At 52.7% G+C, this 13,272-nt stretch overlaps 2 protein-coding genes across 4 annotated transcripts; one reads left to right on the top strand and one right to left on the bottom strand.

Annotated features, from left to right (window-relative positions):
* Window positions 1–1,750: 1,750 nt before the first annotated feature.
* Window positions 1,751–11,974, bottom strand: LOC122120223 (BLCAP apoptosis inducing factor). Its single transcript, XM_042694374.1, has 2 exons — window positions 11,859–11,974; window positions 1,751–3,733 (listed from the first exon to the last, which is right to left on the bottom strand). Exon 2 carries the CDS (start codon window positions 3,557–3,559, stop codon window positions 3,296–3,298), a length of 264 nt encoding a protein of 87 aa, XP_042550308.1. The 5' UTR covers window positions 3,560–3,733; window positions 11,859–11,974; the 3' UTR covers window positions 1,751–3,295.
* Window positions 5,558–8,022, top strand: Nnat (neuronatin). 3 transcript variants are annotated; one of them, XM_042694377.1, is made up of 3 exons: window positions 5,558–5,755; window positions 6,728–6,803; window positions 7,029–8,022. In XM_042694377.1, exons 1-3 carry the CDS (start codon window positions 5,684–5,686, stop codon window positions 7,256–7,258), a joined length of 378 nt encoding a protein of 125 aa, XP_042550311.1. In that variant the 5' UTR covers window positions 5,558–5,683; the 3' UTR covers window positions 7,259–8,022. The 3 variants fall into 3 exon arrangements, with proteins under 3 accessions (XP_042550311.1, XP_042550309.1, XP_042550310.1); XM_042694375.1 differs by having other exon boundaries at window positions 6,728–6,808; window positions 7,029–7,201; XM_042694376.1 differs by lacking the exon at window positions 6,728–6,803 and having other exon boundaries at window positions 7,029–7,201.
* Window positions 11,975–13,272: the final 1,298 nt, after the last annotated feature.

The raw sequence follows: 13,272 nt of genomic DNA on the forward strand, positions 1-13,272 counted from the left end.
TATAGGCAGTCTCCAAAGAGCCTTGCCACCTATTCAGAGCTCAGACACCCTCCTCAAATGGGTTCAGGAGGACCCAAAGATCCTAGGAGAAAGAACTCCTGGGATATTAGGGGTGGGAGAACTGTCTTCACTCTACAGACCACATTTTAACTCTAAGGAGAGCCAGAGCAGGTCACTTTTCTGGTGGTTGGGTTTTAGGTATCAGGCAAGCAAGCACCCATTCCACACTAGGAGCCACAGTGGACAGCAGTAGAATGCAGTTGTGTGTTTTTTCTAAGGCCTTGGTCCTACTTTTGCAGCAACATTATCTTCTCTTGGCTTTCCTGAAAGGCATTTCAGGAAGAGGGGTGGGTGCTGGGCAAGGTGGAAAACATCACTGGGCAGTCAGAATGCTGATCAGGCAAGCACTATGGGAGGGGTGGAGTGGGACACGGGCTCCCTGTGGAAAGACCCAACACAGCTTTCAGAGGGAGGCCTGAGTGTGATTCTCAAGCGACTTGACCTAAAACAGAAAGCTGTTGTCTAAAGGAGAGCAAAATAAGCAATAATCTTGGCTTCATTTATTATCCAGGTGCCTCCACAGGAGAGTAGGGCCACAAAAGCCTTTGTTTGTTTGGTTTGTTTCTGGAATTTGCAATTGTCTATTTTGTTAAGTCTTTCCACTAAGCTAGAATTGTGAGGTCCCAGGGAGTCAGTCCTGGGTCTTGCCCTGAAATCCCTAGCAAGCAGGGTACAGGCTCTCAGTGTTTGTTGAACAAACCATCTTCTCTGTATGTACAAGTCCTCAGCTTGTCAAGCCTCTGCAGAACCGCCAAGCTGATCTGGACAACCCAGGAAAAAACCAGATGGGAGGAGGGAGGTGGGGGAGGGTACCAAGTAGATGTGATAGATAAAAGTTTGATTCCTAGAAAACATCTCCAAAACCAGACACATCTTGGGTAAGTTTTAATCAAGAAGAAAAAGCAGGGATCAGCAATGCTAGGAATGGGGTAGGGGTGGGGGTGGGAGGCAGGAATAAGGGTGGAAGATGGGAAAGGAGCAGAAGAAAAGTGCACACAATGTTACAGCAGTAACTAAAAGTCTAAGTAAGGCAGGTGATGTCTCAGGAAATTACCAGTAATTTCTCACAAGAGCCCCAGGCCTCGGGCAAGCAGAGCTACTCTATCTCTTAACAGAGTGAGGAGGAACAACTCAGAGGCAGATGTGCAGCACAGGCCTTGCCGAGCTTTGCTTCCCTGTCTCCCTGGGGCATGGGTATGAGAGCAGGACACTCACAGCATGGAACCACGCCCTTCTCCCACTCTAAGCCACAGCCTGGAGTCCTCTGGGTGGACAGTCTTATTTATTTTTCCACTTTATAAATGCCATGAGGGGTTTCCATTTTATTTTTGCTTCAGAAGCAGCACCATTAAAATCCTTGCTGATTAGAGCTCCAGCTGTCTGACGTTGTTTGTCAAGGGAACTGTTACTCAAATCTCCTATGGAGGGAAACAATTTCAGGCAGGAAGCCCTGGAAGCTGAGAAACCCAAGTGTCATCTCTGAAAACTTTCAGACTCCCTCGTGTTCACCGCCTGCCTAGTTCTGGTCTCCCTTCCCTCTCCTCCAATCCCACCATCTGCTCTCTAGAGAACAGATCAAATTTTCAGGCTAAGGTACTCTGGTGCCAAGTCCTCAGCCCCCTGCCCCCTACCAACTAAGAAATCCAACACCACGCACAACCCAAATGGACTGCAACCACATGAAATCACATAAAGTTTATAAAGCTTTATTAAACATTTCAAACAGCTGTGTAACGGACACACCAAAAATGAAAGCTCTAGAACAGCAGTCCACATGTTTCACAAGCGATTTCCTACATGGCCTGCCGCCAGCTCTGTCCTCTGCCAAACCCACCTCCCTCCCTCCTCAGACAACCTTGAGGGATGGATCCAACTGGCAGGACAAGCATGCTGATCCCTGGTGGGCAGGGGCCAGGACAAAGTCTCTTTTGCCAACACTTGCTACTGAAGCGCAAAGAAGGGGGAGAGGGGAAGGGTGGGAAGCAAATGACAGTCACAAAGGCTTCCTGTGCATTACATTCTCCATGAGGTACCGTCTATGTGACAGGAATGAGGAAGCTCCTGGCGGAAAGATGGAAGACGATGGCCACTGCTCCCCTGTGTCTTGTCTGAATGAACCACCATGGAGTTCACCGTGCTGATCACTGCAATTCCCATGCTAAATAAAAACTGCAGCAGCACCTACTATAGCTACTAGTAAACCTCAAAATCAGAACACGTTCGGTAAAGCTTCTTCAAAAGGAATATACATATGTACTTGTACACATACACACAGGCACACACACACACACACACACACACACACAAATACACACACACACAGAGAACACACAAAAATATCCAAACACCTACCAAAGGGATCATGGCTGCTATGAAACACATAAATAGTTTCCAATTCATTCTGCTGGGGACTGCTGAGTCTATGCAAACACACCACACGTCCATCTTGCAGAGCATGCACAGGAGACACAGGGAAGGCCCCCTCAGGAAGGCTGAGAAAGGCAGGAAGAAGGGCAAAGGGAGTGAGGCCAGGCTGGAACGCATGAGCCTGGACACCCAGGTGGAAGAGCAACATCTATCTGATGCTTCTTTCTTAAAAATGAAGCTGAGAAAATACTGGAGGTTTGGGGACAACCAACAGTCAAGACACGTTTCTGTCTAGCCTGCTGAACAGGGTAAGAGGGACGAAAAAGCGAGGCTCTTGGGCGTCAGCAATCTCTTCAAATTCGAGATAAGTGCAAAAACAAGTCCTGTCTTAGACAGGTGCTCCCCCCAAAAAGGAAAGGGGGAGAGGAAACAAGGGAAACCAGGAAACAGACTAAGGAGTCAGCAACATTCTGAGAAGGAGGGAGACCCTGGCCAGGAGGGATCACAGAGGTGACAGGAAGACTGGGATTTTATCTTCCCAGGTAACACTAGGGCGACTGACCAGGATGGCATAGATAAGACTCCTCGCAGCAATGAGGCGAGGGAGGTGGCCATCCTACCAGCCAGGACCCAGATAGGGACAGAACACATACAACCACAAGACCACCCATGACTGTAGGACTCTACAATAAAAGCACCGGTCAGTGCCATTATTCACATTATAAGGATAAAACATCACAGGTCAAAGAGGCGTCTTCAGGAATGTAGCACCCGCGGGCTGCGGGATTTGAAACTCCAATGCTTTATGACCTATGTCAGTGCCTCCCCTCCCGTCTTCTGCTTCCTTGGAAAGCTAGCAGGGTGGCTGTTAGGTGCCCACGACGCTGGGGTCATGTGCCAATTCTGGAAGCGGGGAATCAGAGCAGTGGTACAGGAAACAGTTTCCCCAGCAGCTATAGCAGATGAGGAACAGGGCTGCCAGGAAAACCAAGGCACAAATCGTGCAAGGTTTCCGCTCCAGGAGGAAGCTGAGCAGGTAGAAGCCCATAAACATGGAGTGGCTGAACCACAGGGCGGGGTTGAGGGGCTTGGGGATGAGGAGGACGGGCAGCAGCCACTGGAGGCAATACATGATCTCTGCCAGGCAGGGCCTTCGTCAAGGCTGCCAGGTACCGCTGCAGGAACCGACCTAATGGGAGCCAGTGGGCGCAGGCAGCTGCCCTCCACTTTCTTCAACCCTCTCTCCAGGAGCTGAGCCGCTGTGCTCTCTGGCTGTCAGCCTGGGATCACCAAGGCAGCAGGGATCCTGAAGAGAAAAGTCAACACAACAAAGAACAGACAGACAAACAGACAGACAAAACAAAAAACAAACAAAAAAAAAAACAGGAATAGAATGTATACTTATTTGGAAAAATGGATCGTGGTTAACAACAGCAAATGTGAATGCCCTTTCCTCCCCACCCACCCAATGGAAGGTCTACTCTGCAGTCACCAGATTGAGAAACCTCCTGGGGTGTTTTCCCCCCTGGGGCTTCTAACTGGGGTCTTCCTGAGAGGGCTCTTTGGCGGGTCACACAGTGGACTGGCTCTGCCGGGGGGGCCCTGCCCAGCAGAGATCATGTATAGCCTCCTGGGGCTGCAGTCCATCCTCAAAGGGCCCAGACCTCACAATACCGCCCTGTGGTTGGCCACAGGACACCATCTGCTCTCTGCTCTGCCCCCTTGTGGTGAGAAAAGGTTCTGCATCTAATCTCTTAGCAGTAGGTACTGGATTCAACAATGAGGCCATGATTGGTCTAAATAAGTCACCCCTGCACTGCAGGCTGGAGACAGAAGATAGGTAGTGGATCCCCAAGTGGCGGCCTAGGTCAGGCCTGCCTTTTTCAAATTGCCCAAACTGGTTAACTTCTTCTAAAGCCAATGCACCACTACTTCGAACCAAAATAAACTGGCTTGGATCATTATATATCCAACTACTGCTGGCAGTGTACAGAACCTGACCTCTATGAGCCTTTAATCAAAATTAATTTCCTATCTACATATACGGGCCAAGGCCAGTTGATCTCTGTGCCAGGCAGTCTGTGGCAGAGCAGAGCTTAGGGCCCCTGCTCGCGGCGAGGCTCTAGGTCTTCCCGCCGCAGCCTGCAGGATGTGCTCTCGGAAAGGGACCCGAAGGATGGACGCTGTTGAGAGGGACCCTAAATTGGGTACTCTGAGAAGGACCCGCAGCCCCTGCTCCGCTAGGGATCAGCAAGATGAACGCTCAGAGAGAGCGACTCATATCACCTTCAAACCCAGCTACGACAGTCCCACAAGTAGCCTGTGAATCCCTGCTCCGGTTCCAGCTGCCTGGCGCGGCACGGAGAACCACACGGCCCACCTCGGAGGGTCGGGGAGAGCGAGCGGGAAACAGGAGGGGATGTGGCTTATCGAAAACTACCCCTGAATACGTTCTGGCCACTTCCCTGTACTGCACGTTCCTTTTGCACACACAAAGGGCCCCGATGCTTCCCTCCAATGCGACCGCCCAGACCCTCAGAGGACGCGCTGCTGAGTTCCTGCGCCCCGAGCGCAAGGCTCCCTGCGGGAGCCGCGGATCCGCGGCCTGGCCGCGCGGGGCCGAGCCGCCAGGAATCCGGGAAGGGTTACGCACTGACAGCCCCCGGGCACGAAGAGGACAGGGCTGCGTTAAACTCCTCGAGAATGCGGAAGGTGCTAAGTGGAGCGCGGTGCCACGGCGCCGGGAAGGTGGTCCCCTGGCACTGAGGCCCCTTCCCTAACTTCGGGTTTACGTTTGTGCCGCGGCAGCGGACGTTGGGTTCGATTGTCCAGATCAGGGCTTGAAGAGAGGGATGCCGCACTAAGAATCTGCACCCCGTATTCTACCTAGTATCCTGACGCCCCTCCATTTCACACCGAAATTCAAAAGCGGGAAGGGCGGAAGCTTCTGGAAAGGGGCTCAGATGGGCCTCGGGGTGGGGGGCGGTGAGGAAAGAGCAGATGGTGGATTTTTTGTGTGTGTTGTTTTTTTGTTTTTCTCTCTCCTGGCGAACGAGGGGCACCCCGGGCCACCCCTCCTCCCGAACAGCCCCCTCCTAACCGCGCATGCGCACTCAGGTGGCGGGCGGGTACTTAAGGCGCGGCCGCCGCGGCTGCGGCAGTGCGCCCAACAGCGGACTCTAGGAGACCAGCGGACTCCAGGAGACCCGCGGACCTCGGCGAACCCTCGCTCGATCCATCCACCACGCTCGGAACCATGGCGGCAGTGGCGGCAGCCTCGGCTGAACTGCTCATCATTGGCTGGTACATCTTTCGCGTGCTGCTGCAGGTAAGTGTGCCCGGGCTCTGGGTGGGAGACGGCTCCCGATGCGCGCATCCCAAACCCGCGTCGCGATTGCCGCCTCCCGGACCCCGTCCAATCCCGCGATTGCCGCGATCCCTGGGATCCCTGCCTGCCCTAGTGCCGCTGTGCCGCTGCGCTGTGCCGCTGCGCATCCCCGTACTTCCTCCCGTTCCCCGCGGCCACCTCCCCGTGTAGACCCTCCCCGGTGCGCCCGCGCCCAGCCGGGAACAAAGACTTGGGGCGCGGCGGTTGCCCGCTGTGGACGATCGCCGAGGCTTTTAGCGACCTAAGTGGTAAGAAAAACACGCTACACACCAACTGGACCTCAGGAGGGAGGCGGGGCACATGTGTGTGGCAAGACGGTAATGCTCACAGAACAAAAAATTTCCGCCTTAAAAATTGCGCACTGCGGGGAAAATTTCTTTAAAACAATACATACCACACTTAACATATAGCACTTGAGGGGGTAGTATGGAAAACAGGCTTAAAAAAAGGCACTTCTCAATTTAAAAAAACTTCACAAAAGAACCCTACAAGTTTGAAATAAAGTAATTAAGTGGGGAAAAAGAAAAGGAAAACACGCATTGCAGGAAAAAGGAATCAGACAAAAAAACACTCGGTAGAAAAAAAGTATTAGATAAAAGTCGCATTGCAGAAAAAAAAAGACAAACGAGCTAATAAAAACAAATGAATTGGACAAAAGCACTGAGCAAAAAACAATGAGAGGGGAAAAGCTCTTCACAGGAAAAGAAAAAATGGAAGGGGAGAAACGTGCTTCCCCCCCCCCCCAAATACATATGACTTTATTGAAGAACTGTGGCAAAAGTGCTTTGCATCAAACTAAATCAGACAGAATAAAGCGCTTTGCTCACAAAGTCATTTACCCCAAAAGCTCCCTTTTGAAGAATTCCCTGCTAAAGAAAGCCTTTGCCAAAGGAATCGCATATTTCCTTCAAGGTGTTCCTGGAATGCTGCATTTACTGGGTAGGATTCGCTTTTCGAAATCCTCCAGGGACACAGCCCATTGCGAGAAGTGAGGTATACCTAAGTCTGGCTCCAATCAGCTTGCCGCCATGCAGCTCTCAGCACAGCTGGAAAAGCCCCAGCTGCCCTGACTCGTGGACAAGCTGCGCCCAGGCCCGCCTCTCTGGCTCACGCTGGACAGGCGGGCGGGGCTGGGGGTGGGGCCGGGGTGGGCATGGTAGCACCTCAGACTGGCTACTGGTGCTCTCCACTAAGATCAGGTTTCTTGCCACAGGTGTTCAGATACTCCCTGCAGAAGCTGGCCTACACCGTGTCCCGGACCGGGCGTCAGGTGCTGGGGGAGCGCCGGCAGCGAGCCCCCAACTGAGGGCCCACCTCCCAGCCCTGGGCGGCCGTGTCATCAGGTGCTCCTGTGCATCTCGTTCAGCACGGGAGCCAGTGCCGCACAGGAATGGGGGGTCCCCCGTGCTCCCTCGCCAGAGGGGCACTAGCCAAGGTCAGTGAGGGGCCGGCAGGCCTCCCGGAGAAGCGACAATGACGACGAAACCAGACCCTTTCCCGATCCCTTTGCACCCGTCCCATTTGTGGGCGGAGCGGGAGGGGGGGGGGATGAGGAGCAGACCCCCATCTGGGCATAGGCACCACATTCTGATCTGGAGGAAGCCGGGACGGCGCCATCCCGGCCAGCAAGCCACGGCCACACCAGCAGGCCCTACCGTGGAAGTCCAACACTCCACCGGCCAGCAGAATGGACATTCTGACATCACCAGCCGAAAAGCCCTGAATCTCAGCGCAGCAGAAAAAGCAACACCTCTGTGCCAGTGTGGCGGGACTGAGGGGGCGGGGCATGAGCGAGAAGGGAGGGGGTTAGAAATTAAGTGGGGCCCTCTCACTGTCCCTTGCATATGGCACCTGTACTTTGCTGCCTCTGCCCCTCATTCCCCCTTTCCCCTACTGCCTCCCAAGCCCACTCCCACCCCCCGCAAATGTGTCACTTGATTCGGACCTATTCAACCAGCAAATTAATCCCATCTCTACTAAAACATCTTCTCCGAACCCCCCGCCCCTCACTGATCTTGCTTTCCCCGGTCTCACGCAATTGTGTTGTAGTAAACGCTAATTGTACTGATTTAGTCTGCTTAGTTGTGTCTCCCCAGCTAGATTGTAAGCTCCTGGAGGATAGGGACCGCCTCTGCAAAAAATAAAAGAGTGCCTCCCCCATCTTGCAGTGTCCTAGGACCCTGCGGGGTGGTGGGGGAACACCAAAAGCTTGTGTCTTGTAGTTTTTCTTTTACTAGTCTCCAAATAAGGAACCCCTCCCCCTCTCCAGATGGGTGGGGGCCTTCACTTGTGGTCTCAGAATGAGAGGCCATGGCTTCTTATTGGGAAAGATGGGGGCGGGGGGGGGGGGGGGGGGGGGGAAGGTGGGAGGGGCATGGCACTAAAGTAGGGTGCTGAGGACCTACAGCGGTAGTTTCAGAACACAAGCTAGATCCTATCCAGACACTGCTGGGAGGGGGGGAGGGGGCGGTGACACCAGGTGGTACAGTGAACATGGGATAGGTGTGGTGTGGTGCCCCCTTTTGGACAGCTTAATGCTCTAAGCCTCAGGACCATTCCAAAGCCATCTTGCCGGACCTTATAACTCTCTGGCCTGGCCCCAACCGCCCGGGGCTTCCTACTCTGCAGGAACCTCCCCATCCCTAGGATCTTACCAGACCCTGCCCAGGGCTCTCTCCCACCGCCATGTCAGGAAGGGTGGCTGGCTGCTCTGCTGCCTTCACTCCTCAGTGAGTCAGGGCTCTTTTTACATACAGTCAGCTAACTCCCACCAAGTGACCCTACCACCTGTTCGGCCTCATCTCCAGCTTCTTCTGTCCCTGTCACTACACATCTGTTCCTGGGTCAACACCAAAGGAGGGAGGTATAAGGCCATAAATCCCTTTTCCTGCCACTTCCTCAAATCCCTTAGTCACTGTTGTTTCATTCAGGAGCACGAAGCACCTTACCCCTCTGAACCCTGTTCCCTACCCTAAGCACACCCCTTAAATTCCTCAGCCCAACCATGGACACCTGTAAAGACACCACCTTCATTCAAAGTAGAGGTATATGGAGGCAAAGGATGCAGATCTTGGTTTGGTCTGGGCTTTGCCTTGAATCAAGTCAGCTTCGGCCACCAAGCAGACTAACAACCCCCACCCCCTTTCTCCTTTTAGTTCTCCATCAAGATCCCAAATGAACCTCAGATACTAGGAATAATCTATCAAAGTGGCGGTCAGGACTCAGGATTTTAGTGGGATGTGCAATCTGAGCCTCTTATCTTCCTTAATGGGATGGCTACAGGCCTACCACAGCCTGAAGCTGAAGCAAGTCTCCTCTTGCCCCAGGGTGACTCATCAGCCTGCAATGCCCACATTTCCTCCCTCCTAAAGCCTATGTTTTGGCAGGCCTCAAAATGGGAAGTTTCTGAGGTTTTCTACACTAAATCACAGCCCATTCTTCAACATGGGTTCTCTGTCCGTCCCTTCTAGCTTTGCCAAGGATAGGTACCATTTCCCATTGCCCCAGGTGTTCTATTTCAGCCCAGGGTAGCCAACAGCTGAGTTCAGGGAAGAAAGTGACAGTAGTGAATGATCTGGCTGCTTGGAACACAGTACACCTTGTCACCCTTCCCCCAATGCTCACCCCAAAAGACAGGGGGTTATTGGTACCCTGGGCTTTCCAGATGACCTCGGCAGAATTTTTCCTCCATCTATCCTCAGCAGAGTTCTAAGTGGAGCATGGTAAGATGAAAGACATCCAGGAAAGGGCTGCTCTTGTGGCCTGAACCCAATGGGTGGCCTGACTGTGAGAGAGACCCATTCCTACTTTCAGCTCCCATCCCCAAACCCTCCTGCAGACTAAAGCCACTGGAGAAGACAGAGGAATCCATCTCCTTTTCCTCTTCAGGCAATGCTACAAGTCAAGTCTGGTCCAAACACATCTTGTTTATAAAGTGCTTTCCACAAGCTACACCATTAAAACATTTTATTCTTGCAGAGCAATGAGAGGTTTTGTTTTATTGTAAAGCCTTAGTACACAGAACTCACCCTAAACCACTGCTAGCCCACACATACAAGGTCAAGAATGGAACAGATGATGTTTCAAGGGAATTGGAATGGTGTTGTGGGACCCCAGCAAGAGGTCAGACTCTTGGTACTATTGTCTGAGAAAGGTTGTTAGTTTCTTAGCCTGACCAGTTGAAGTTGAATTGGGGGGGAGGGAGTAGGTCACAACTTTCAGAAGACACAGATCGTGTCTTTCAGTGTTCTCTAGATAGAGATATCAAGAGACATTGTTATCGCTATCTGTGGAGTGTCTGAACTGTGATTGGATGTTTGTTTGAGGGGTGGGGTGAGAACAAGTTTCTTGAGCTTTGGCTTCAGGGCCAGCCACAGCTCAGTGAACCAAAGCTGGAAGAGGAAGCAGGTGTGCTATGAGCCATTTACTAGATACCTATTTTCAAACTGTATTCCCTCAGGAGTCAACAAACACACAGAAGGGAGATTCTGCATGTGCAGTTAATTCCATCCCACTCCAGGATTAAATGTCTATATATATAAATAAACACACATTAGTCTAACAAGCCTCTGCTTTTGGGGTTACCTCTGACTTCTTCCATATAACCCCAAAACACATCATCACTGTATTCCCTGGAAATGATCTCCTGTGGTCTCCCTCTACTGCAGGGCATATACCCCAGTGTGATTCAGATTCCTGAGCATCTCCAGGGCAGGAAGTCAGAGAAGAAGGCAACACATGGCTCTGGGGTATATCACACTGCAACAGGCTTGAAATGGAATGCCTGAATTTCAAAGATAGGAGAGCAAACAAACAAAAAAATGTAGTCTAACCTACATTCCTTTTTAAAATAACATATGACAGATAAAAGATTAAACTGATCTTGGCAGCAATTCTTTAAGAAGATCAATTTCAGATAGAGAATTGACCACTGGAAACTGACCAGGCTTCCAGAAACCCAATTTTTTTTTTTTTTAATACAGATTTGCTTAACATTAACTCATCTCTGATTTAAAGCAACAAAGAAGCAGTTGGCATAAGCACAGAAGCTTGAACTTTTTTTTTTTTTTTTTTGGTCCTAGCTTTGGAGTTGCGGAGTCCAGAGGCTGACAGGATGGGTGGGATCGTGTCAGGCAGGGCAGGGACGCCGTCCCCAACACCTCAGCTCCCTAAAAGGCACAAAAGATGATGGGAACCTACAAACAGAAACGCCGTTTCTTTTCTAGGGCAGCAGTCCCCCAAGTCTCCCAACATGTATCGCTGAAATTGGACACAGAGGCCTGGAAAAAAAAAAAACTTAAAAAGGAAAAAAAAAAAGAGGAGGTACGGAAGGAAAAAGGAGAAGAGCCACTGTCCCCAACCCCCCCGCCCCTCCCCCCAACACACACACTTGCCATTCTTCCTTTTCCAGGCTATGAGTGTGACGGGCGTTCCCGTTCCTTCGGCTGCCCTTCAGGGCCCCTCCCCGCACGAGGAGGAGAGCGGGCAGGGGGTGTCCGGACTTGACGTAAAGTTTGCAGGGATTGAAAAGCACCCCGCGACCCGGAGCCAAGCGCCATCTAGTACCCCAGCTACCAGAGCGGATCCGAGGGATGGCGGGGAGGGGGGGCAAGTCCTTCTCTTCCTTCTCCCTCACGTCCTGTCGAAGTGGCGGGCGAGGGCCGGGCCTCTAGCATGCGGCCCCCCCACCGATCCCGCCTGGGACCAGGTTGGAGAGGTGGCGGTCGCGCCCCCCACCCCGCCGACCCCATCCAGAGAGGGCGCTGACCTTGGAGGCCGGTGAGACCTAGGAACCCCGAGACCCACCTTCGCGCCAGGAAGGGACCCCTCCCCACCCCGTCCCCCGAGGCCCAGGCTGGGGGCCAAGCAGGGCAGCCATCCCCAGACGCCGGACAGGGGCGTCCCCACCCCCGCCCGGAGTGCGGGGGAGGAAACCCGTGAGGGACCCAGCGACGCCTAAGGTGACCCCGAAGGGACAACATGGCGGCGCGGCCGCACAGAGGGGCCCTCTCATCCCGCCCCGAGTAGGCTGACGCCACGGTACCTGCGAGGCCCGCCATGGCGCCGCCGCCACTGTCGCCGCTCGCGGTCGCAGCCAGCCTCCTCCTCAGCTCGCCGCCGACGCCGCCGGAGCCGGGGAGACGCCCCCTTCGTCTTCTAGTCCGGTCTGCCGAGGACCCTCGTCCGAAATTGGGTGTCTTCAGCGGACGCCTGTTCCTATAGCCCGAAATAGGATCACAAAATAGGATTTCCCCTTCAGTATCCGCCACTCACAACGCTTGAAAGACTTCGTCTGTCGTTTTATGAAATTGCAGAAGTCCAGGGTCTTCAAACACGAAGAATTTTTCATCAGGCACGGCATGGGCAGTCCTGAACCCAGGGCCCATGGTCCCCTCATGCATATGCAGCAGATTATGATCTTTACTCCTGGTGAGCCGAGCCAGCGGAGCCCAGCCTCTGGCAGGTGATCTGCATTGTGCCTCTCGAGGCTCAAAGTTCGACCTGGCCCTAGCCTATCATCCGGGGGAAAGATCCTGGCTCAGAACTTGAGTCCTGCTCCTCCCCTTTCTGGAATCCCTCCTATCTGTGGGAGTGCCTGCCCCAGGGAGGTTGTGGTGGCTGTATAAACCCAATGGTTCCCTTTATTAGCTAATTAAACACCTGCCCTGAGAACCTAGGTATACTAGCATAAAGCTAGAGGCCGAAAGGTCTGTTCCTGAACTCCAGACGGGGCCAAGTCTAATGGGTGAAGTGTCAGGGGGAGGGGAGAGGAGGAAAGACCTCTCATCCAGTAATCATTATATATTACTCATTTTAATAAAACGTACATTTAACTATGGATCACAAGAAGTGTTGTGAGGGGAAGTCGAGGGCTATGAGAAATTACTGGGGTCCTAGTGGGTGTGGGGTGAAAAATGAGGATGGGGCCTCACCTTTCAGCAGATGGGATTTTTTTTAAAGGACAAGTAAGGAGTAGTGTCAGGCAAGAGTGAGTGGGCAGATCAGACACCTTGCCCCAGATGTGGAGGTGGGAGGGACAGAGCATGAGGGTGAGAGGTTAAGCATGGAATAGGGCAGGCCTAGTAACACAGTGGATTTGAGTCTATCCTGAGAGGAATGGAAGCCACTTTCATCAGGGGAATGCCTTGGAATTTGTGTCTGCAAGGCCACCCTGGTTGCCCAGCTTGGAAGGCATGGGGAGTGGGTGTCAGAGACCATCTACAAGGCTGGTGCAGCATCCCAGGCTCCAAGGAATGGAGACTGTGACAGGGTAGTGCCTAGGGGAGCTGGAGATGGAGGGGATGTAAAGTTGGAGTGGGTGGGCACCAAGGAAGGGGTGAAAGAGTGAGAAAGTCTGAAGAAAACAGATGGAAGATCAGAGGTTTGGCTTTGAGAAATTATATTTGTAAACCAGTGGAGGTTGAGATCTGAGGATTCAACTCCAGCCCAGGCAGCAA

This window comes from Dipodomys spectabilis, unplaced genomic scaffold (genome assembly GCF_019054845.1).
Source record: "Dipodomys spectabilis isolate Male_0828 unplaced genomic scaffold, ASM1905484v1 ptg000175l, whole genome shotgun sequence".
Taxonomy (NCBI): Eukaryota; Metazoa; Chordata; class Mammalia; order Rodentia; family Heteromyidae; genus Dipodomys; species Dipodomys spectabilis.

Bases quoted from the DNA above. Each gene is read 5' to 3' on its own strand.
- LOC122120223 (XM_042694374.1), bottom strand. From the start codon at position 3,559: ATGTATTGCCTCCAGTGGCTGCTGCCCGTCCTCCTCATCCCCAAGCCC.
- Nnat (XM_042694377.1), top strand. From the start codon at position 5,684: ATGGCGGCAGTGGCGGCAGCCTCGGCTGAACTGCTCATCATTGGCTGG. The intron at 5,756-6,727 runs GTAAGTGTGCCC...ATTTCCTTCAAG, and splicing joins TCTTTCGCGTGCTGCTGCAG to GTGTTCCTGGAATGCTGCAT. The intron at 6,804-7,028 runs GTGAGGTATACC...TTCTTGCCACAG, and splicing joins GACACAGCCCATTGCGAGAA to GTGTTCAGATACTCCCTGCA.